The sequence below is a fragment of the Phoca vitulina genome, unplaced genomic scaffold (assembly GCF_004348235.1).
Source record: "Phoca vitulina isolate PV1807 unplaced genomic scaffold, GSC_HSeal_1.0 scaffold2, whole genome shotgun sequence".
Classification (NCBI taxonomy): Eukaryota; Metazoa; Chordata; class Mammalia; order Carnivora; family Phocidae; genus Phoca; species Phoca vitulina.
The window spans coordinates 66,658,145-66,683,215 of record NW_022589705.1 but is presented as its reverse complement, the minus strand read 5'-3'; the positions used below and the strand labels follow the sequence as shown (position 1 = coordinate 66,683,215).

The 25,071-nt window shown below is 53.4% G+C and overlaps 1 protein-coding gene across 4 annotated transcripts in view; it reads left to right on the top strand.

Annotated features, from left to right (window-relative positions):
* RNF220 (ring finger protein 220) overlaps positions 1–25,071 on the top strand; it is a 221,782-nt gene that overhangs the window by 174,175 nt on the left and 22,536 nt on the right. For 2 of the 4 annotated variants that reach the window (XM_032430498.1, XM_032430504.1), the window contains exons 3-5: positions 12,228–12,360; positions 20,317–20,362; positions 23,781–23,882. In XM_032430498.1, coding sequence (XP_032286389.1) covers positions 12,228–12,360; positions 20,317–20,362; positions 23,781–23,882 — 281 coding nt within the window. Of the gene's footprint in view, positions 1–7,192; positions 7,513–12,227; positions 12,361–20,316; positions 20,363–23,780; positions 23,883–25,071 lie in introns of those variants that run through there. The other 2 variants (XM_032430508.1, XM_032430516.1) reach the window with 2 other exon arrangements.

Sequence of the window (25,071 nt, the reverse complement as noted above, 5' to 3'; positions counted from 1 at the left end):
GGAGAGATGAGTTGTTGATATTGTTGCAGGGAGGGGGGGACTCCAAGCATGTAGATGCTGATGGAGGGAGGCACAGGAGAGAGGGGGCCCACAACAGCTTTCCCCGCGAACATAGGCAGGAATGGGATTCTAAACCCAGGAGAAGGGATTATAGCTAGAACAGGAGGATGAATACCTCTTCCACTGAAACTGGAAGAAGAAAGGAGGCGAGTGTGGATCTGGAAGTTGAGGGAATTCATACCTAAGGACTTCAGATTTCTGAGCAAAGTGGGAAGCAAGGCCACCTAGTAAGAGAGAGGGGGACAGAAGATGGGGCGGGGAACTCCAGATAGTAAAATATTATTGGATTGTCTCTGTGGGAAAAGGGAGACAGAGCTGACCAAGGGCATGTTAAGGGATTGCTTAGTAGTGCTGAGATTGGAAACAGTGAATTTTTATTGGCACATATCTGCGTGGTTTTGTGATTTTCCCCAGCTGCGTTTAGCCGCCTACGTGTCTGAGACAAAAAGGAGAATAGAGGGATCGTGGAGGAGGCAGAGGAAGCAAAAGGGTGTTACAGTGATGTGCCCTAGGACTCGGGCTAGATTCCATGAGTCAGTGGTGTGTCCAGAGATGGGAGGATAGAGGGAGAGGCAAGTATGATGGGTGCAAGGCTGTAGGAGGGTTGGGGGGAGAGGAAGTTCTATCACAGAGCAATTCAGGCTGTTGACCAGGTCCTCCAGGAGGAAGTGAGTCCGGGGGAAAAAGAACGACCCCTGAGGAGGTCAGTGATGGGGCTTGGGGTAGACAAGTGAGAGTCAAAGTCCTGGAGGACTATGGAGAATGGAGGACACCAGTGATGAGGGATGCAGGGGAGTACTTGACCTCAGAGCCCATAGGGTGGAGGAACGGTGGGCTGGAAGGGGCAGTGAGCACAAGGAAGACACTGACCTCCCCGCCCCTCTCCCGGCCTGAGGAACCCGGAGTTGGGCAAATAAACAGCCTGCACCAAAGAGGACTCCAGGGAGTGGTGTCTCCGGGGCATGTGCCGCTTTCCGGGAAAGTGACGAGAGGAAGTAAAGGAAGTATCCAGAGATCGAGGAAGGCGAATTCACGGGCACGGAACTCAGTCCCGGAGGGCATGATGGGAAGATGGTAAAGAGCCATACGTGGAGCCCCGTCCGCCCCCACCTTCCCCCGCATCTCTCCTAGGAGTGTCCGCCTCGCCAGCCCACCTCCCCCAACTTGACCTCTCTCCTCCTGCACCACCCGCTCCCCACCGCACTTCGCACGCGCCTGTTCTCCGTGCTCCCCCACCTCCTCCGCAGACCCTCCCGCTGCCCTGCCCCACCCCAGCCGGCCTGAGTGAGCAGGAACCCCTGCACCTTCATTTCTCAGGTCACTGCTTGGCTAATGGGCTATTAATTTGCTCAATCGTCCCCTGTGAGGCAAACTCAATTTCTGCCAGCCAGTCGTCCCTCCCTGTCGACAGCGTGATTGATTGGAGGAACAGCTGTCACCGCCCGGCTGCCTGCTCCCTGCCTCCCTTCCTGAGAGTCCTCACCACCCTCCTCCTCGGGCCGCTGCCCCGCGCCCACAGAACCAGCACACCCCTGCCACCTGCCCAAGGATCTGTCACCAGCAATGAAAAATGACAGAAATATTTAAGGACAAATAAGGTTTCCCAACGCAATTGAAAATGATTACAGGCAGCTACAGATGGGGCCAATCTGACGCGTAGCAGCAAATCAAATCGAATTTCCTTATCGGCGTATTATTTTAGGCGTTATCTGGCACGTCGATGCAGTTATCAATTCAATTTCAGCCGCCGGTCCGCTGTTTACTGTCTCGCCTTTGCTGGGAAAAGGTAAACATGCTCAGCCCAGCAAATTAATTTCTGGCTGAAGCCAGAGGCTGCAAAGGACTGCTCTGCGGGACCCCGCAGCTCCCGCCTTGGCCTTGGGCTAGTGGGCCAGGCCGGCAGGGCCTGGGGCAGGCCAGAGCTTGCCCAGGGACCAGAAGCCCCACCCGCTGCCTGCCCCAGCCTGGCCCGCCTCCCCCCCTCCCCGAGCAGGATTCAGGGCTCCTAGGAGACTGAGGTGACCGCTGTTGGCTCTGCGGCTGCTGCCAGGGAGAGGTGAAGGTCTCCCATTAATTCCCAGCTAAAAATGACAAATTCATCTTGGACGACAATTAAATGAAGTCAGTAATTGATGCTAATTGATCTCCAGATGCGAGGGCTCCCCTCAGCCTTAGCAGCACGTGCCTGTCTTGCTCACTCTCCCCACCCCAGCCCCTGCCTCCTCTACTTCTTTCTGCTGCTCTCTGGGTCCTCGCCCAGCGCCTGGGGTCCGGGGCTCCTGACCCCGCAGGTCTGGGGGAGACGGCTGGCCTGGGCTGGGCTAGCAGGCAGCGCCTGAGGCCGAGGAGCTGGCCCGCTGCCCACCCAGCCCCAGCAGGCACTTGCCATCAGTGCCCCGAGTCCCACGCATCAGCCCAGAAAGCAGGTAACATGCCCTCCTCGGCGGTTCAGGATTTATTGCCCACAGCTGCAGAGGTTCCCACTTCATTTTTATAAGCCCATAGTCAGAGCCAGCGGGGGGTAAAGCACACTTGGATTTGCTTTACTTTAAACAGTACAGTCCTATAGCATTTTGGCTCCAGGAAGGCACTGGGGCAGAGCATACAGGTACACTCCGTCTACACTCGCATTTAGGCAGAGGTGCTCTGGGCTTCCCCGGTGTGTTTATCTAGATGTGAAAAAAGACCCACACTTGTGTGAGCACCTCCCTGTGTGTGCCAGTGCCCCCCACGTGCACGTGTGTGTCCAGACACTTGAGAGGATAGGTTGTACGTGTCCACATATGGAGATTTTCCTGAATTGGGCGCTTTTCTAGTCAGTCACAGCTAATCCCAGGGAGCCCCCCAGAGAGGCTCCATCTGCCCCACCCATCATGGCCCGGCCCAGCCCAGCCTGGGACGGGGGCGCTGTCTGGAAGTTATTAGCTAAGGGGGGAGGGGAGCTGAATTGTAGCGCCAGAAGAGGTGAGAGGCTACAGTTGTGTTTGGGACAGCCAAGGTCGGGGGTATGAAAGAGCTGGGACCCCTGAAGCCCCTCCAGTCTCTAAACAGGTTGGCTGGTGCACTCGGTAGAGCAAAGGCTGATGGGGCCAACAGTTGGGGCTCCAGGCCCCAGACTCAGTGAGCTTGATCATGCGTTGGCCCAGAGCCCTTGGCTCCAGTTCGAGCCCAAGTCTAAGCCTAAACCAGTCCACAGGCTGACCTCCACCTGGCTGTCCTGCCTGTGTTTGCCATTGGCCACCCAGGAGACATGCCTGGCTCAATCCAGGCCCCCTCTACTGCTTGAGACAGGAAATAGCATCCATCCCCATAGGGGTCAGGGAACCAGCCAGCTCTGGTTTCGCAAGGACCCGGAGCTGGTAGCAAGCCATGTGGAGTGGGCAATGCCAATCTGAGATTTTGCAGGCAGAGGTGGGAGAAGGGAAGATGGCATGCAGGCATAAGTGTGTCACCCCATGTATTATTATATCTGGGTATAAATGCCACACGTAAGGCACTGTGTGAGGGACTCTGCACCGTCTCACGGAAAGAAGAGCAAACGACAAAGAGGCACTTATAGTAGGATAGATGACCAGACTAGACCCTAAATAAGGGTCAGGGCAGAGGCAAGAGGTCAGAGAAAACTCCCACTATGTCTCCCAGCTAACGTCTGCATCCTTTGGGGAGTTCAGCAAGGTCTACCATCATGTATTCATCCATTCATTCAAAGAATATTTATTGATTTCTCTTATTACTATTACTATTCTCTTACTTGGGGCTATGACCTCTGCTAGATGCTGGAGCTGTAGCGGTAAACAAGTTAATCCTTGCCCTCAAGAAATTTCCAGTCTAAAGAGGGTGACAGACACAGAGGAGGCAATTGTAACACTGGGTCACTAGAGGTGGCACAAGAGAAGGCACCTAGTACAGTCTCTGTGGGAACACAGAGAAGGCACCTAGTACAGTCTGGGGGAGTCAGGGAAGGCTCCCTGGAAGAAGAAATTCTGAGTCCTTTCGAGCGACAGTAAGAGTTAGCCGGCTTGTGCCAATGGCCTTTGCCATATTCTTTGGCAAGCCCAAAGCAGAGACGGATAGGCCCTGTTTGGTTCCAAGTGACTCAGGAACTGCTAAAAATGTCACCCTCCCCCTGAGCACCAGCCACGGCCCTGGGGTATGGGCAGGAGGGTACACGGTTGTTTTCAGGGCATCCCCGGGTACTGGCAGATAAATATGGGCCATCGCTAAATGCACATTTCTCCTCTGGCTGCCCCACCCCCACCTCCTCGACCAGGGATGCCTATTAATCCTGACAAATGATGACTTACGAACATGTAATGCAAACTGATTCATCATACATTCAAATCCGCCGCCCCGCCCCAGCGGGAGGCCCCAGCCAGACAAGTGTATTACACGGATAATGTATTTGACGTATTAATAAAACCAGCCGCATTGCTCTGGCGCGGGGACTGGGGAATGCCAATATACGATGACAGATCACATATTGATGAAATCCAGATGTTTGGAATCATAGTCTTGGGGCCTTGTTCATATTGACTGAAGGTAAAAAATGCCATCTGTCAGCATGTTAACTCTTCCTGTCCCACACTCAGCAGAGGCGCCAATCATGGTTTTCTGGAGGGAAGAGGAGAAAGGGGATGAGCAAGAGAGGGCAGGATGAGAAGTTAGGTGGTCTGGAAGGTGATGGATGGATGAAGTCAGGGTAGATGGTTGTACTGTGGATACAATGGGTGGAGGAGACACTTTTAGTGCCTTACGTTCTTGACCTCTCAGCAGCATGTGACCCTATCAATGATACCCCCCTCCTTGAAACTCTTTCCTTCTTGGCCTTGATGATATCGTACTTGTTTTCGTCCTCCTCTTGACTGTTCTTAGTCCTTGATGACTTAAACTTCCTCCACCTGTTGGAGTTATTCAAGGTCTGTTCCAGCCTCTTCTTACTGTGTACTTGCTCCCTAGCTGATCTCACCTACTCTCAACTTCAGTAATTGGTTTATTCATTCCGTAAATATTTATTGACTATTTACCATATGCCAGACATTGTGCCAGGCACAGAGAATGCTTTGGTGAACTTCAGCTCTTACCTGTGTGTCAATGTCTCCAGCTCTCTCATTCTGGCTCTGGCTCCCACAGAGTGCCTAGAAAGCATTTTCACATGGACGTCCTAACAGTTCCTCAAACTAAGCACTACATCCAAAATTGAACTCATTTTCTTCCTCACCAAGCCTGCTTCTCCTCCTCCTATTGCTCAAGCCAGAAACCCTGGAGTCACCCTTGGCTCCTGTCAGTCCTTTAACCCCCACGTCCAACTCGTCCCCTTCTGTCCACCTCCATCATTATCATCACCATCGCCCTCCAGCAAGGCACCATCATGTGTCACCTGAGTTAGTGAGATCACCTTCTAAGCAACCTTCCTGCACTCTCTACTCCACCCCCTCAGACCATTCTCTGCAGTTAGAATGATCTTTTTTAAGTGCAAGTCTGATATGTCTCTCTCCTGCTTAAAACTCTCCTGTACGTTAAAAAACAAACAAACAAACCAAAATCATTAACGTAATTAAAAAGTCCTCCAGGATCTGGCCTCTCTCTCATTATATCTCAACACTCTGCCCCTCACTCACTCTGCTGCAGCCTCACTGGACACTTTTCAGTTCTTCAGTTGGTCCTTCTCCCCTTCTGTACCTTCAAACACACTGTTCTGAACCTAGAACGCGACTTGTCCAGTCATTGCCTGACTGGTTCCCACTCATCCTTCACACCTTTGCTTGAATGTCATTCCCTTCACCTTCCAGGCCAGCTGATATACTGCCACAGGTCCAAGTACTTCCCTTTCTCTAAAACCACTCTGGGGACATTTGTTATCGTCCCTGTCTGCAGTCAGTTCCCAAGCTCCTTGAGGGCAGAGACTGTACCTGTCCCATTCATTATTGCACGGCGTCGTACAATAGCAGGCCCGTTGTCAGTATCCAATTGACATTGGTTGAATACTCTTAAATTATTGCCTAGGTGAGTGGATAGGTAGGTAAGTAGCTGGGTATTATGCAGTGGTTAAGAGCACTAGCTTTGGCGTCAGACAGACCTGAATTTAAATCCTGCTCTGAACCTTCTAGCTCTGTCACTTCATTGTTCCAAACCCCGTTTTCCTCATCAGTGTGATTACAATAATAATATCTACATCACAGGACTGTTGTAAAGATGAATGGGATAAAATATGCGTAACATTAAGCCTACAGCCTAACGTATAATAACAATCAATAAATAGCTATTATTAATACACAGATAATGGATAAATAGTTAGGTGGATGGACAGATGGATATACTGGCATACAAACCAATCAACAGATAGATGGGTATGGATGGATAGGAAGAAGGACCTCCGTGGAGGCCAGAAGGGCCAGGGCCAGGGTACCTACAGAATCGTATACAATCTTGACCATAGCAGGGAAGAAGGCCAGATACAGGGCAAGGCCAGGCTGGTGTCAGAAGGGGACAGATACAGGCACAAACAAGAAACTGTGCTAGCAGCCTACTGGAGATGATAATGATTCATCACTTTGTACAGAGCCCTAGTTTAACTGAATCCTCACAAAAGTCCTGGGAGCTGGATATTATTATACCTACTTCACACAAGGAAAAACTAAAGCTCAGCAGTGGTAAGTGATTTGCCCAAGGTCTCACAGCTGGTAAGAGACAACTCTGTTGAATTCTGCTTGAAGGCTCCTCTGTGTCCTGGTCACCAGGAAATGGAAGCCCTTCTACCGGGGGTTCGGTGAAGGGAAGGGTGGGGCACACGTGTGTGTATACACAAACACACACATGGACACACATACATCCTCTTCAAAGACCCAGCTTCCATTGCCATGTGTCATTAGCGGTACCCTCACCCTCATTTTAACCCTCCCCCTTCTTAAATCAGACACCGGGCAGTCAAGCCCTGCCTTTTGTGGTCTGCAGAGAAAATATCATGAAGATGGGACTTGCTGCTTGAACAAACAGAGGCAAGAATGGAACCCACAGGCAACAGAACTAGGACACCACCAAACAGGCCAAGCCAGAGAAGCACTCGCTGGGCGGGGCGCTGCAGGGTCGGATGTGGGTTAGTGATCTCGGAAGGGAGGGCTTTCCCTGTGAATGAGCCCCCAGCCTCCAGTTCCCAGTTCAGCACCAGGCTTCACTATGGAAGATGGCAGAGAAGGAGCAGCTCTGCGGGCCCTGGAGTTGCCTGCTCCCAATGGTCAGCACTTCCCAACAGAGGGGGGCAGCAGAGGGCTGATCTGGGACCCCAGGTGCCTGAGGCCCAGTTCCAAGACCTCAGGGCCCGACCGGTGGGAGCCTGGCCCCGGCGAGGAGAAGGCTACCTGGCTTGAGCGCTCCGCTCTCCTCGGCGTGCCTATCCGTCTTCACAGCCTGCGGCCAGTCACTTCCGGGTGGAACCTCACCGATTTGGGTGGGCAGGTATTCTAAGCAGCTCCGAACGCGAAGGGGACCTCATGGAGGTCACACAGCTAGGGAGCTTGACCCTGTCGTCGCCTCTGGCTCTTGGAGCTTGAGGTGCCGTGCACGGAAGGCTGAGGACGGGGTCGGGCCCCTCTGCTCCCTGCTCCCCTCGGGCTCCGGGGGCTCCCTGCGGCGGGCGGGAAAGTGGAGGTGGCAGGCGCAGTGGGGGCGGGGCGGGGCGGGGGGGAGGCGCCGTAATGAATGTGGACGGGAGGCGGAATGAGCGATCCATCTTTGCATGGGAGGGGAGGGGGCCGCCGGCGTTCCCCCCACACACTCACACACTCAATCAGGCGCTGTCAGACCTCGGGCCGCCTGGCATTTTGGTGAAGAATCTCTCAGCTAAAAATTGTTGTCAGTCCCATTTCCTCGTTATCAGTGCAAGGGCTGAGGCAGCGCCCGGGGATTAACAGGAGCGGCGAGCGCCCGCACCGCCATCCGCCGCCGATAACACTGGGCCTCCCACCTCACCTCCCCCATTCATCATCTTTAGCACTGACAGCCCGTCCCAGTCCCTGTCCCCAGCCCCTTATGCTTCCCACGTCTCCCCACTACGCTGCTCAGCCTGCCTCCTGACCTCCCTATGGAGCTAAGCCTCCTGAAGAGAGACAAGATTCAACCTAGGCCCGCATGACCTACACCCACCTGTGGCAAAGGGCCTGGCCAGCTTGGGGGGGGGGGGGGGCAGGGGCAGGAGTGAGGGATGCTCAAGGAGAAGATGCTTTCTGACAGCCTGCCTCTGGAGGGCTCGGTCTGCCTACCTGCGATGCTGGCACATTGGCCTTGCAGAAGGGATTCCAGGGATTCCTACATCAGATGGGCCGCTGAACTAGGGATTTCCAGAGGTCTCTCCAGCCTGAGGACGCTCAGATTCTGGGAACTGTGGAAGAGAAGGGCCAGGATGCCTACTTTCAGGCCTTGGAAGAGTAGGGGGTTGAGGACTTTGTTCCCACCCCCGCAAGACCACAGCCCCCTCCTCTTGGCCATTCCCAGCGGTTTTATGGCCCGTTTTATGGCCACTGTAATGGCCCAGGTCAAAAGCTTCAGGGAGCTGTATTCTGGGAATTATGCAAACGAGGAGCAGGCCCAGGGCCAGAGTATGGATTTTGTCATTAAACCTGGGCAGGCCATGTCGTTAGTGCAGTAAAACCCACGTCATGACCACAGGTCTCAATATAAAATTATAGGGAACACAGCGGGGGAGGGGAAGCAGGGGGCCCATGGCCAGGCTGACACCTGCCACTCTAACCCCTGAGAAAATGGGGGTGGGATGGAGGGCATGAGCTTCAGGGTCCCTCTGCTGATCCCTGTCAATGCTATTCCCAAAGCTGAAGCCAGGAAGAGGGCCCATTGTCCTGATGGGGAAACTGAGGCCAAGCTCAGAAAAGTAGATCTCTGTGGCAGCAAAGCAGATGAACTGAGAACAAGTAAATGGGAATGCTGAGTCCTGGTCCCAGCCTTGGAGGGAAGACTCTGGGCTCTAGGAATCCCTAAGAGCCAGAGTTGGTGCCCCAGGCTAAAAGGGGCAGAAACCCTGATTTTTCCACCTCAGCTCCATGCCCTGGATCCTCTGCTTAGTCAGGTCTCCTCCCTTACCATTTCCCCCAGGTATGCCCCAGGCCCTGCCTCAATGATCCATTTTAACAGCCTTATCAATTCTCCCTTATTCACCCCTCATGCTTCCATCAGGCACGGCCTCCCCCTGGACCCTACCAACCACCCTCTGGTCCCTCCAGCCTCCACCCTGGAGCTCCCGTTCCCACCTCCCGCAGCCCTGGCCAGGGCAGCACTGACTGGACCCACTGACCCTTCTTTGGCTTTCCTCTTACTTTGTGATCTCCTTCAGGCCAAGAATGTGTTTTATTTATCTCTGAACTCCAGTTTCTCCTAGAATAATGCCTGAAGTAAAATAATTGTTTAATAAATGTTTGCTGAGTGAATAAATAAATGAAGCATTGAGATCATGAGCTGAGTACAGGGATCACTATCCAGTTCAGAGACTCAGTTTCCCCACCTGTAAAACAAAGGTATTGGCCTGCAGAATTTCTAGGGTCTCACTCACCTCTAAGATTCTCGGGCCGAATGAAGTTCGAGGCAGAGCTGAGACTAGAATCCTCATCTCCCATCTTCCAGACCAGGCCACATCTGCTTCTTTTACTCAGAACTGCCTTCCAGCTGTCCTCTGAGCACCTGAGGCATAGCCAGCAAGGCACATGATCAGTAGGGCCCCTTCCCCTGCTCAGAGACCTAGCCACACAGACTAGAGCCACACCTACCTTACCCTGGCCCACACCAAGCCTCCACAGTGGACCTCCCAGCTCTGCAAAGATCATCTGGCTTCTAGGATGATCTGCTCTTCTTCCTACAGCCTTTCCCTTCCTCTTTTCCTCTCCTTTGCTTCATTACTGCACATCTAGTCAATGTCAGGTCTGTTTTCAATTGTCTATAAATATCAAGTTGAATAAGAAATGGTCCCTGCCCACAAGAAAGTCACAACTCATTGTTTTGCTCCCAGTTCTCTGCCTGGAACACTTCTAAGGTGCAACTTAAATTTCATTTCGTTGGTTAAGACTTCTCTTTTTGCACTCCTCAAAACACACACCCAGAATGAACTACTCCCTCCTTTGAGCTCTCAGATGACTCAGTGTGGACATCCAGGAGAGCCGTGACCATCCTCAACCTTGTGTCAAAGGGAGGTGTGTTCCTGTGCTCAGCTGAACGGGGAGCTGCTTCAGGCATGGGGTTGCTAGAGTTAGCAAATAAAAATATATGACCTCCAGGTAAATTTGATTTTTGGAAGAACAATGAGTAACTTTTAGCATAAGTATATGCCATGCAATATTTGAGACATACTTATACTGAAAAAGTATTCATTGCTGACTGAAATTCAAATATAATTGAGCATCTTATATTTTTTTAAAAGATTTTATTTATTTATTTGACAGAGGGAGACACAGCAAGAGAGGGAACACAAGTAGGGAGAGTGGGAGAGGGAGAAGCAGGCTTCCCGCAGAGCAGGGAGCCCGACTCGGGGCTCGATCCCAGGACCCTGGGATCGTGACCTGAGCCGAAGGCAGACGCTTAACGACTGAGCCACCCAGGCGGCCCTGAGCATCTTATATTTAATCTGGCAACCCAGCTCAACCACCATCATTACTGGCATGGCCTTTATCTCTCTGAAAGCTAATTTTGACCCTCTCTGGGCAACAGTGGGAAGAAGAAGCAGGGAGAAAGATCTTGGCTGAAGCTAAAGAAGTCTTTCTACAGTCGACGTTTACATAGATAGGCAAGGATGTTTCTGGATGAATAGGCCTCCTCAACCCCATGCCTTAAGCAGAGGGCAGAGGAGCACTGGGTGGCAACAGTGACAAGGGAGAGGGTTTAGGCTCCCCAAGAGGCATGCACTAGGCAACCTTCAGCCTCCTTCCTAGAATAGTGTGCTCTGGTCACCATCAGCGACAGAGACAGTGACAGAGCTGGGACACAGTGGGGACAGAGTGCAGGCTCCCAGCTGGCCCCCCAAGCTAGCATAAGCCAGCACAATACCCACTTGTATTCCCATACAATTTGAAGGGTATTTGGGAGGGGAAAACCCAGAATCTGTTAGGCTCACAAGAGGCCAATGAGGTTATCCATGTAAGAGGTAGTGAGACCCAAACAGGGAGAATATAGATTCCAGGAATATTGAAGAAGCAGAATGGACAGGACCTGGTGGTTAAATGAATGTGGGAGGGACAGTAAGGCAAAGGAAGGGGCCCCAGTGGAGGCGAAGTTTCCCGGCTTGGGTGACTAAGGTGTTGGTGTCATTAACTAAGATGGGCACTGCTGAAGAGGAGCAGTTTTGCAAGGGGTGAAGAAGCTGAAGGACTTGTTTTTGGATTGTTGACTTTCAGATTCTTGGGGGACATCCAGGCATCGCTGTCCGTTAGGCACTTGGATACAGAGGCTGAGAGAACCAGGGAGGGATCTGGGGGCAGAGACACAGATTCTGGAATCTACAGGGCACAGATGGGAGTTAGGGCCGTAAGAAGGAAGAAGAGCATCCAGCATGCAGAACAGGGAGAGGAGAGGCTATGGGCAGAATCCTGGGAAGGTGAGGAACCAGGAGAGAACACTACCCGAGAAGTCACATGGGTCCTTTCTGGTCGTTCCCCCTCGACTGTGAGGGCCTCAAGGGCAGGGACTAGATCTGATTATATTCTGTGGCCCCACTGCTCTGCACCGGGGCTGGTTCAGAGTAGACCCCAGACAATGTTTGTTGAATGAATGCAGGAATGAATCCTCTTTCTCCCTCTTTTCTTCCTTCTCCAGATTTGGGGAATATGAAAGCAGAGAGGAAAGGAGAGACAGAGGGGGCGCTGGATATTCTGGGTGATGGCCCAAGACCTTCACTAACCTGTATGAAACGAAGTGATCCAGCTTTGATTGCACAGAGCATTGATTGTGTCCCGACAGATTTCCCAGAGGGGCAGCCGGCTAAGGAGGTGTCATTCGTGGCCCAGAGCCACAAAGAAGGGTGAATGGTCCTGGTCTCTGAGACCCTCGGGCTCCACCCTCCTCTAGGCCAGGAAGCCCTGGGAGACAGCAGGCTCGGACTGGAGGATTGGGACACTGGGTTTCCGTCCACAGACTAGCCCAGCTTATCTGTCTGTCTCTTCTTCTTCCCTCCCCAGGTAAGAAAAAGGCAGCAGCTTTGTTTGACAGCCAGGCCCCTATTTGCCCCATCTGCCAGGTCCTGCTAAGGCCCAGTGAGTTGCAGGAGCATATGGAGCAAGAACTTGAACAGCTGGCCCAGCTGCCTGCCAGGTAAGCCACCAACCGGGGGAGCCTGCCTGCCAGACGGTTCCACTCACGGTTCTAGATGCCAGGTCCCGGAAGAGCCGCCTGGCCCAGTCCCCGGCCTCTAGGTAGAAGGCAAGGCCCTCCTGTTACTCTCCTCTACTCTGCCGTCAGTCCTCGGATCCTCCAGCAAAATGGTGATGCCTTTCCCTTCTTGCTGTATTTTCGGAGATGGGAAGAGGGTGACCCCTCTTCAGTCCTCAGCCTCAAAAGGGCACAAGAGGAGCTGGAAAGGGATGAGCCACGGCCACGGGCCTTGCACTGACATGCTAAGCCTCCAGGTAGGGTAGCAGAAGCAGGGACTGGGCCTGGTAGGCTGCCCAGCAGTGTGGCCTTGTGCCGCCATCCAGGGGAGTAAGCACTACCTTCTCTATGAATCTCAAGGTCTGAAAGGTGACAATCAAGAATGGGCTTGGGCGGGTCCCCCCATGCTCCACCCTACCTCCCTTCTCCCTGCCTGAAGGACCAGATGGAGCCTCGTTGAGGGCCTAAAAGAGGAGCCAGGTTATCAAAGGGACAGAGCAAGGGTGTGACAAATTACCCCAAATCTTAGCAATTTAAAGCAACCATTTCATTGTACTCATGGAATCTGTGGGTTCAGGAATTCAGACAGAGCACAGAGGGGATGGCTTGTGTCTGCTCCAGGATGTCTGGGGCTCCAGCTGGGAAGACTCAATGGCTGGGAGCTGGGATCATCTGGAGCCCCCTTCACTCACATGTCTGGTGATTGATTCCGGCTGTCAGCTGGGACCTCAGCTGGGGCTGTGACCAAAGCACCTACACTTGGCTTCCATGTGGCCTGGGCTTGCTCATAGCCTGGCAGCCTCCGGGTAGTTGGATTTTCTATGTGGCAGCTTAGGGCGCTCAAGCAAATGTTCCAGCCAACGAGATGGAAGCTGCGTCACCTTTTACAACCTAGCCTCGAAAGTCATTTCATGCCACTTCTGCTGGTCTCTATTGGTCGAGGCAGTATCAGCCCAGCCAGACTGAAGGGGAGCAAACATACACCCCACCTTTTGATGGGAGAGTGGCACGGTCATATTATAGGAGAGCACATGGGATAGGAGACATGGTTGGTTGCAGCCCTCTCTGGAAGATACGTCTGCCAGGGAACAGCCTTCCCCACTATTCCCAACCCCACCCCACCCCTTGTTCAGTCCAAGTCATCAAACTTGACTGATCTTCCTTCTACTGTCTCACCTAATCCCCCTTGCAGGGTGCAGGAGACCCAGAGGTAAACCCGAACGGGTCCCACCCCCAGAAGCTCACTGCTTGAGAGTAAGGGGAGCGGGGCCATAGAAACCATGAGGGGTAGAGGCTGCTCGATGGGAAGAACTGTGGGGCATGGAGAAAGCGCCAACCCCAGCTCAGAGCAGAGCAGACCTCCTATGGGAGGGGCGGCCTGAGCTGAATTTTGAAGGAAGTATTAGTTATCTGTTGCTGTGCTGCAATTACCCTCAAACCTATCGGCTTGAAACAACAAACATTTATTATCCACAGTGTCTATGGACCATCAGTTCAGGAACAGCTTAGTTGGGTAGTTGTGGGTAGTTGTAGCTTCTGGCTCAGTCTCTCATGAGGCTGCAGTTAGGATGTCAGCCAAGACTGCAGTCATCCGAAAGTCTGCCAGTGACTTCGGGAGCCATTCCCAAGATGGTTCCTCCACACGTGGGTCTCTCCGTAGGACAGCTTGAGTTTCTCTCTGACATGGCTGCTGACTTCCCACAGAGGAAGTGATCCCAGAGAGAGACTCAGGAGGAAGCCACAATGCCTTATATGATCTAGTCTCAGAAGTCATACAATATTGCTTCCAGTGTATTTTATTCTCTTCATTAGAAGCAAGTCACCAAGGCCAGCCCCCACTCAAGAGAGAATTAAACTCTATAAGCTCTACTTCTTGACAGGAGGAATATCAAAGAATTTGTGAGAATACTTAAACTAGCACAGAAGACTATACAAATGATAAAATAATAATCCTGTTTGAACACTCGCTATATGCCAAGTACTCTACGTTGCATTAATGTATTTAATCTTCACAACAACCCTCTAGGGTAGGTAATAAAAAATTATTAACTCCATTTTACAGATGGGGAAACTGAGGAACAGAGGGGCTAAGTGGCTTCTCTAAGGTTGCACAGCCCATAAAGTGGTAAAGATAAGATTCAAATCCAAGCAATCTGACTGTGGTGCCATGCTCTTAACCGCTCCCGGCATACACACACACCCCTGGCCCCCCACACACACACACCTGGGACTAGCCTAAAAGGGGCACAGCGGGAAAGAAATATCTTTCCGCAATCTTTCCACACCTTGGCTGTCTGGGAGGGTTTCTGGGTAATTTGCTTCCAATGGAGGACTTCCCCTCAATAAGAACAGAGAATAGAGGCAGAGGTGTGTGGAGGGACCTGCAGCGCCCTGTAAAAGCTGTGGACCCCTAAGGATCTGGAAAATGGGGGCCCAAGCTCTCTTTCTGCCTCCTCAGTGGGGGCCACACTCTAGCCTAGTCCCTGTGGCCCCACCCCTGCACAGCCCAGGGAGTCCACATCTACCCACAGAAGTGCCCCCCAGCCGTGATCCTGCACCAGTCGCCCCCCCATATTTCGTCAGAGCACCCCCTACTTCCACACCCTTACCCCCGTGTCCGTTTCCCCACCCAGAGCTCCCACATCTGCTCCGCCCCTCACGGCTGTGTCTTGCGTCCCCCACTTCTGTGCCCCTCACGTCCAGGCCCACCCCCGCCCCCCCCAACCCCTGGCCCCCCCCCCCCCCCCCCACCCGGTGTCTGACAGCCGGACAGCGGGATCTGCACAGCAAGTGAAATTCCCGTCGGATCGATAAAGCCGAAGCGCTGGCGGCGACGGGTCGATGGTTTTATCTGTCTCGGCCCCGCCGCGCCCGGCGCGCTGACAGTCCGACCGGCCGGCAAAGGCGTTCAAGGGCAGCCGCGCCCGCCGCCCCCTCCCCTCCCCTCCTCCGCCCTCCCCTCCCTGCGGCCGCTGCGCCCACCGGACTGCGGGCTGGACCGGCCGCCGCCGCCCTCGTGATTTATCTGGATTTTTAATTGGAAAAAATTTGCGAATTAATTGATTTCAGGAACTTGCCAATTAACATTGTAATTGGGTGCGTGATAAATTCCCAAGGAGCGTGTCAGCTCCCTCCGGGCTGAGGGCGCCGCAGAGCCCGGGTAGCGCGGGGAGGGCCCCAGCTTTGGCTGCCCTTGGCCCGCCCCTGTCCGCTGTCTGGGAGGCAGGAGGAGAGCTGAAGAAGTGGGGGAAAAGATGTGGCACCTGGGCTCCTGAGACTCCTACCCCCCCCACCCCCCCCACCCCACCCCCCTCTCCCTGCCACCGGCTCCCTGAGCTGAATGGGACCTTTGCCCAGCCATTTCACAGATGGGGAAACTGAGTCCTGCAGGAGGGCAGAGCTTGTGTGTGCCTGGGCATGCTGGCATGGAGGGCATCCCCCATCCATGGCACGTGGCCAGAGCCTTCCTGCCCAGCTCTCCAGTCCTCTCCTTTCCCTTCCACTGCTTGCTCCCTGCTCCCCTCCCTTCTCTTCCCTCCAACTTTCCCCTTCCTGCTCTTACTCTGCCTTTGCCTCTGCTCTCCCACCCCTCCCACAGCTTAGCGGGCTCCGGAGCCTGTGGACGCTGCTGCAGGGTGCCTCTCCATCACCTGGGACGCCTCCCTCCGTCCCTGCCACATGGCTGCTCCCCGAGAAGTTCTTCAGGATGGGCCTGGTGTTGTGCCTTCTGCTTCCCTTTGCCCAACAGCACAGAGCAGCAACCTTCCCCCCACCCCCAGCCCCACCCCCACCCGCAGCAGGCTGCTATTTGACACACCTGAGGACTCACACACAGAAGCAGGGACCTCCTGGCTCCCAAACTAGGGCTGGCTGCTTTTTACGGACACAGGCAAACGCGTGTACATGACATACAGGCACCCGTCCACGCCCACATTCCAGCACACGAGATATGCTCACATACACACACACTCATTCCCACAGATACATGGGCACACAGACACCTACGGGAAGAAGACTCAGAACTCCTGTTGGCAAAGCACGTCTACTTTTCAAAGTACTTTGACATTTGAGATCAGAGGCTGTGGCCCCACACCGTCCTTCAGCCCAGCCTCCCCTTTCTCAGTCCTGCACAGGAGTGCAAATAGACCCCAGGACTCAGCTAGTTAGAACAAGGAGGGCATAGTTAGATTAAGGACAGATTGTAGGGGGCTTTCAGGCCTGGAGGGTTGTCCTAGATGCAGAGGGGGAGTCAGAATATTGGTGAGCCGCAAGAACCTTGACCAGATTGCAGAAGTGGAGAATCGCTCTGGAGGCCAGTGTGGAGCATGAATTGGGGGTCGAAGCAGAGAGACAAATGACTTTGGGCAGGGTCCAAGGGACAGATGATGAGCTGACCCACTGACCTGGGACAATGGCAGTGGCCGTGGGAATGGAGAAGAGGGAATGATGAGAAACTGGTGGAGGAAGAAGCAAGAGAACTTAGGTGATTACTCACAGGGTACTTGCTAGGAAGAGCCTTCTGACCTGGGTGACCAGAAGGGTGATGATGGCAGAGAAGGAAGTTTCTGAGGAAAGGAGGAGACAATGGACAGGGCTCTGGGCATGCTAAGCCTAAGATGTCTCAGGGATGGTGATGGGGTAGAGACTGGCTGTGTGCAGACAGGCAGCAACATACAGGGGGCTGAAGATTGGAGGGTTGTGGGGAGTGACCCCCCAGACTTCTCTGTGGCCCTCAGGGAGGAGTTTCCACCCAGAGAAAGGAAAGAGCCCTAGGCATGGAGAGATGGCACAGAGGTGCAAGTGAGGTGCGGCTTGGTGAGGCCTGAGCCTGGGGACCTTTCCTGGGAGGCTTCCAAAGCCACTTTGAGACCTGGCCTCTAGGATGGGAAGCCAGCTCTCTGGTCAGTGCTTTCAAAGTCCTGAAAGGAGCCACAGGGAGGCTAGGGGACTCTAGAGAGGCGGGGTATGGAGATGGCAGTGCCCCCACCCCCACTTAAGCCTTATTTAAGGCCGGCCTCGGTGTTTGGTTGGGTAATGAACTAGATAAACAATTCCCCAAATAGATTAAAACGAAGTGTAACTTACAAAGGCGGCCGGTGATGATGGTATTCCCAGGCAGCACACCATTTCTTTATTTCCAAGGATAATTCAGTGTAAATCACCTTAATTAAAAGTGTCAGCCCAGCCCATGAATATTGTACTTAGGAACGCGTTTCCTGGGTCCCAGTTATAATTTAAAACCCATGGATCACTAGGCAGCGAGTGACTGAGAAGGGAGTGAAATCGTTGGGGGCGGGCTGTGGAAACAGGGAAGGACAGAAGGCAGAGGAGTTGGTGGGCTGGGCAGGAGCCAGTCGGCCTGGCCTGTAGCTCTGGGGCTCTGACCTCCCCTTTCGGTGGCAGGCTTTTCACCAGACTCCTGGCCCTGGGGGACCAAGCACAGTCAGAGCTAATCAGGTTGTTGGAAGAAAGGTGGGGGGGGGGCAGGGCACTTGCTCAGAGAGAGGGAAGGAGCCTAAGGCAGGACCAATCCAACTTAAGGGGGAGGGAAGAGTATTGGCAAAGGGAGAAGTTGGACATTCTCACCCTAGATGTCCTCATTTCTATTCACCAGCAGAGCAAACTAAAGCCCAGTGTCAGTGGGATGTTCCCGAAGTAGAGAAAAAGAACTCCAAGCTCTGTCCTCCAGCCTAACCCCTGAGTATCTTTAGGAAAGTAGTGTGAGCAATGGAAAAGCAGCACTTCGGACTCGGTCCAACAGGAACTCAAATCCCTAAACCCTACATGGACTGTGTGAACATAGAGGTGTCATTTAACCTCTGTTAGTGAACTTTGTAAAGTTTTTGTGAAGATTAAAGAGAGAACACATATAGAGTACCTGGCGCATACCTGCCAGACCCGTCCCATGTGGTTGGTGCACAATCATTGTTCACTCTTTCCTTTTCGGTCCCAACCTGATCCTGTTCAGACAAAGCTCAGAGCTCAGGCCAGGGGTCCAGTGAGAACCCTGGTACACAGTAGATGCCTCATTTCTGTACCTGTCCAGACACAGGTGCAATGGGATGTCAGTCCTTGTTGACTGAGTGAAGGAAGGCTCAAAGTCATGAAGTCCCCAACTAGTCACTCCTCAAGAGCAGCTCAGTTTCTTCTCTGTATCCACATTGCCTAGATCAGGGCCTGGCTGGGAGCAAGAATACAGGGACTGTTCAGGAACCAAATGGAACCGAGTGGAACCTGGTCTGGCTGTCCTTCCCAGTCTGTGATGCCCACACCGTGTGATCACACAGGCAGACAGCTCTGCGTTTACACTCAGACCTTAGGCTCATGCTGCTGCTGACCCTGGTGGCCTCTGCACTGTGATGCGTGTGTCTGTGTGGGTGTGTGTCCACGTGTGTCTGCGTGTGTGGGTGCGTGTCCGTGCATGTGGGTGTCTGCATCCATGCACGTATTTCTGTGGTTGTTGGTGCCTGAGCAGCTCTTCACCCAGGTCTGGGGGACTATTGTGAATGGGTCTTTATTTACAACATGTTTGAGCCTCTGGGTGTGACCACATGGGTCTGAGTGACTGTTGACAGAATTATGGACAGTGGGACAGTGTATTTGCCTTTATGCCAGGGTTTCTCAACCTCAGCACTATTAACATTTGGGGCCAGATAATTCTTCGTTGGGAGGGGCTGTCCCATACACTGTAGGATGGTTAATATCCTCTACCCACCAGATGCCAGTAGCACACTCTGGGCCCCCATTGGTGATGATCAGAAAGGTCTCCAGACATTGCCAAACGTCCCCTGGGGGACGACGACGACTTTATCTGAATCCACCTAAGCCTTTGCTCACCTACTGGGTGTGTCTTCGTCTGACCCTGTGGGTGTTCCCTGGGTCCATGCCCCGTGAGTCCATGCGTGCCCCACGCATTCTGCCTTGGGTGTGTGTCTGTGTGTCTTTCGTGCCCTACGGACAGCTCTGTGGGCGTGCTGTCCCTGCAGAGCTTGTGCGTGTCTGTGCAGGGACCCTGTGTCAATGGGCTGTGTCTGCCTCCTGCATGTATCAGCCAGCGTCTCTGTGTGCATGTATTTGTATGTGTGTGTGAGTGCACGTGCATGAATGTGTGAGCACAGATGTGGTGAGCACAGTGGGGGCAGCAGGGAGGGAGGGACAGGAACAGGGATATTAATGTTTCTGAAGTGGATCTGATTTGATACGTCTTGTTCCATTGTCAGCGTCTGTTTAGCAGGGATTTGTAATACTTTGTGGCTCTGGATCACTCATGCTTAGCGCGGGATGTGGCCTTGCATACCAATTTTGTTATTAAACACAGTCCTCGCCTCCCCCACAGCCCATCCATCACCTCCCGCCCCTGCCCCCGCCTGCTCCGAGCCGCCCACCATATTTCAGGGCCCAGCTCCCGCCCGCCTGCCGCGCCCGATGCCGGAGGGCCTGGGGCTGACAAATTGAATCAGGGGGAGATCATTCCTGGCCTAACGCAGTTTGCAGCGTGTTGGAGGGAGAATTGACAAGAGCCATGTCAGCTCCATCACCCCAATCCCATAGGAGCTAAGAGCAGGCTGGGGACAGGAGGTGGAGGGAAGGGGGCATCCAGGATATGCAGAATCCTCAGGGCTGATACCAGGAGTCAGGTAAAGCCTCTTTCCTCAGATTCACGAGGCAGCCTACCAGGCCTAGTGTCTTATGTCCCCCTCCCAGCTCTTGCCACGGGTCCCTGATGGAGGCTGAGCTAGTCAGGGCCAGCTGGGGTTGAATGGCCTTGGTAGAGCTTGGCTGCACGGGGCTGGGTTAAGCTGGCTATGCCTTCTCTTTTTGGGGTCTTCTTGCTATTCTTCTCTTGCATGCCCTGGGCAGCAAGTGGGATGGTCACCCTGTTCTCTTCTTTCTTGGCAGCAAGAATTCCCTTCTGAAGGATGCCATGGCTCCAGGCACCCCCAAGGTAGGTGGACAATTGTGTGTTTTCCTCCTACCCATCCTAACCTAGGCCTACCCATAACTGATTCCTCTCGAGGAAAAGGAGCTCTTCCTGGATGCCCAACCGTCTCCAGGGTTTGATCGTCAGCCTGAGGCGGAGGGCTAACCTGTGTGCTTGAGTGTGTGTGCGTGTGTGTGTGCGCGTGTGTGTGTGTGTGTGTGTGTGTGTAGTCTGAGCATGAGCCAGAGTATGTTCATCTGACTTCTTCCTCTTCCAGTCAGGACAGGGGTCAAAGCTAAGAATGACCTGGGGGCATGGGGGGCTCGGACATTAAGACTCAAAGGAGGAAGGTGAGCTGTAGCAGGTAAAGAAAAATACAGAAGTGCAGGTCAAGACAGAGAGTGCACTGGCCTTCAAAGCCAGGCCATGGGGTGTTTGTGTGTGTGTGTGTGTGTGTGTGTGTGTACTTTGTCCTGAGGGCAGCAGGGAGCCAGGGAGGATGTTGGGTTCATCTGGGGAGACAATCTGCCCCCTCTAAACAGATACTATGGGAGAGAGGTTTGAAAGCATCAGACAGAGAAAGGAAGAATGAAGGGCAAGTGGCTGGTTCAAAGGAGGGGCCAGAGAGGCCTTAGCACAATGACATGATCTGTACCAAGAACTCCCATAGGTGGCCCCAGAGGCAGATGGTACTGCTTCCCCAAAGGTGATGATTTTGAGGGAGTGGGGATCTGAGGAGGAGAACTAGACCCTACTCACTGAGTGTCCCCTTCCTCACCCTCAGTAAGGCAACATCCTTTCTTAAGAGTTCTCAAAATGACTCATAAAGGCAGGAAACCCTGGCCCTTTTTATAGGGAGTGAGGAGTGAGTGTTAAAGCTTCAGAAATGGATGAAATCAGTCAGGAGGCGTGCACAGAGAAATTAGAGTGAAAGCCAACTAGAGAATCTGGGGACCCCTGCACTGGGGGGTCAAGATAAGGTATAGGCACCAGAAAAGGGGTAGAGGAGGAGGGGTCACAAGTTAGGAGGGGCCCAGGAAAGCCTGGTACCCCAGACTCTTAGGGGAGAAAAGTTCCAAACGTATGGGGTGGTCAGCAGTTGAAGAGAGAAAGTCTGGAGAAGGGAACCATTGCATTAAGAAGCCTTAAAGGCACTGGTGACATCTGAGAGGGCAGTTTGGAGAAAAGGAGCCAGAGTGATAATATATTACCTCCAAGGGTTGACCCAACTTCCCCGGAGGCCTCAGAAAGGGTGGGAGTGGATTTTGCACCTTCATTCAGGAAATCACTCAACACAGAAAGTTGGACAGAATGAGGGGCAGAGACAGATGTAGGCCCTGCCCAAGGAAGCAAAGTCCTCCGGCCCTAAAGAGAAAAGGCGGGTGTTGCCACGCAGCTGTGGACCATGCAGGTGGGGAGCCACCCACCCGCGGATGCCTGCAGCATTCAGTGGTTGTGGTTAAGGAAGGTAGGCCAGCCCTTGCCACCTGACACCTGACACCTGAGCATGGCTGTCAGGGCTAGGCATTGGACCCCAGTGAGGCCTGTGCTCGAAGGATAAACACAGATGCAATCCACGACCATACCTGGCCCCACGCATATGCACATGCACACACTACCGAGGTCAGAATACTCACACAGGAGGTCTTAAAACATGTGTGGATCCTGCCACCACGGACACAGGCATGTTGATAATCAGACTCAGAGGCAAGGACCCCGGCTCACCCACTTCCAGATTCACGCTCACGCCCCCAAAGCTGACCATTTCAGGGTCTATCCCCGGCCTGTGGCTGAGGCTGTAGGGAAGTGGGCCATGGGTGGAAGAGGCGTGAGGTAGAAGGTTCAAGCCAGAGACTGAGAGGACAGGGAGAAGGAGGGAGGGAGGAGGAGGAGAGGGCGAGGGGGCCTTAGACAAGATTGATGGCCTCATTGCCATTAAGAAAAAAATTAGCCGGTGGCGGCTATCATATTAAAGGGTGAAGAAGCCGTGAATTATTTTCTTAAAGATCTTATCGCTTACAATGATAATTTTACCTTCCAAAAGGCCACTTTTAATGAGGCGAAGAGCCAGGCAAAAAGTCATGATTTAATGCCGGGATTTTTTTTTCAAAACACATTTTACTGCTTTTTGGTCCATGTTTAAAAAGCACCAGTGACCTTTTTTTATTCTGCTTGCCCCAGGTGTAATGCTGGGGCCTCTCAGGGCTTCTAACCTAGAGAGAATGAGAGAGAGAGAGAAAGCACACAAGAGGGAGCTTTCTCGTGGTGGGGGGCAGAGACCCCCACATTGTTTCCCCTCCTCAGCATCCTCCCTGGGACCAGAGAAGGAGAAGGACATTGCCTGAAAGCCCACCTTAATCTGCACTGGGCCTGCCTGGCTGGGTGAAGAAAGGGCTCCAAGTTGCAGGCCCTTCCCAGGCTCTTTCCTCCGCCAGCTCTTGGGGAGAGGCTGAGTCAGGGAGCCCTGCCAGGCCAGCAGCTGCCCCTCCCCTCCCAGGGCCCTTGCCTGAGGATGTGCAGCTTGGCCACCGCATGCGGGTCACATCCTAAGGCTCGGTCGGAGATGAAGGATAAATGGCTGCTCCATCTTTCCCAAATTGCTTTCTTTGGGCTGTCACTGGCGATTTGGCATGGTTTCTAGGCTGGGGAGGCCTCCTAGGGAATTGTATGCTTCCGGCTCCGAGCCGTGCAGGCTGGAAAGGGTGGGGGAAGGAAGTAGGGATTGCTTTCAGGCCTCCAGGCCCCCCATTTGCAGCTGAACAGGCCTTGGCAAGAGCCGGCTGAACGTGCCATGTGGTATTTAGAATTGTGGCGCTCGCACACAATGTAAAGCAGACAGTTTATTAATCTAAACCGCAGGCGCATGTAGGAGAGGCTGCACAGGATTGACGTGGGGGGGGTTAGTTCTGCTGGGGTTCTTGCTGGGGTCACTGCCGCAGCGCAGGGATAAATGGACCCAGCGTACATCCCTAGCTGCATGCAGGAAACTCATACATACTATTTAATTTACTGTCTCCATGGCAGGGCTGCCGTCAGCCTGTATTAGGGGCAGGCAGGGCAGCAGGTATGTGGCTTTGCCCCCAACCCTTCAGGGGGGGGTCCCAGAGTCTCTGCTTGCTAAGGGAGAACAAAGCATACATCATCTCAGCCCACTGGGAGTGGGCAGGGAGCCCTGCCCCACCGGGGCAGAGATTACCTGGGGTCTGGGAGGTTTGGACCCTCTTGAAGTTCTCTACCTGTTTCTAGAATCAAGCCATCCTCTTCCACCACCATACCCCCGGGACCCCAACACCTGCCTGCCTTCTCAAGAGTGGCTGAGACTATCCCTCTGCCTTCCTCTCTGCCCCTCTCCCCAAAGCTCCGTTGCACTAGGAAGTCTAGGGGACTGACTGACTGCAGGTCTCATTTGGCCTGAGGCGACATGTCCCTTTTCTTCTTCCAGTCCCTCCTGTTGTCTGCTTCCATCAAGAGAGAAGGAGAGTCTCCAACAGCGTCACCACACTCCTCTGCCACTGAGGACCTGCACCACTCAGACAGATACCAGGTGAGGAGGGGGTAGATGAAAGCTTAGAGGGGCCTGCCTGGTGCTAACTCCTCCCCCTCCCTGGGAGGGGAGAAGAGAAGCCTGAACTGTATTTGGTTCCCTCTGTGTCCACTGCCCCTAACTGAAGCCAGAAGGCACAGGTGTCAGGGAATGGGCCTTCTACAGTTGGGTTTTAAGGAGTGATGCCAAGGTCACCTGGGTTCTGGTGGGCTCTGAGCATTTCTGAAGCTTCTCGTTCATCAAGAGGTATCCTATGTGGTTTCATTTCATGAGGGACCCAGAGACATAGCCCCAAATCCCCTGAAGACTTCAAAACCAGGATCCCTTGAGCAAATAACTATTCAGTCCTGCCAAACCTTGGTATCAGACCCAGAGAGAGACAGGCAGACATTACCTGTGAGTGCCTTGGGCAAAGAGGAAGGGAGTAATCACACAGTCCCAAAAGATCACAGCAAGAGGGGGCCGGAGGGTAACATCTTAGCTCTATATGGATATCCTTTGTGATAGGAAAGAGAAAGAACTCCCCCAGAAGCTTCTGTCTGAGGAGAGACAGAGTCCTGCCCTTAGGAGCCCCAGTCAGATGGAAGAAAACAGGGCCCTGCTCCAAGAAACATTTGTCTAAATGGCAATAGGGCTTCTCAGGAAGCCCCAGTGTAAAAGGAGAAAACAGGTCTGACTCAGAAGCCCTGACTGGATGTGGAAAGACAAGGCAGCAGGGGCCTATAATCCCAGATAGAGGACCTGGGTCACTGCTGGCACACAGGAACCTTTGTTGGAATTAAGAGATGTTCTCCTTGGGCCCCCTTTCCTCCCAATTGACACAGCCTGGCATCAGGGTGCAGAGCTTAGAGAAGGGAGCGGGGGAGTGGACACCAGCCTCACTGGCACCTCCTGTGCTTCTATATGGGACTCAAACTGCAGAGTCCAAAGTGCTAACCCTGGGGAGGGATCCCTACTCTCGTAAACCTTGGTTCAAGAGAGGCAGTCCAGTCCAGCCCCTGGGGAACATTGCTCTCACCCAGACAACCCTAGTGTAAATGGAGAAAGGACCCGACCCCAGGGAATTCTGGTCTGATAGGGAGACAAGGCTCTGTACCAGAGAGTTCCACTCCAAAGGGATGGACAGAGCCCTGCTTTTAGGGGGCATTCTGCCACCCTCTCTACTTCAGGCACAGCATTCAGCCTCAGT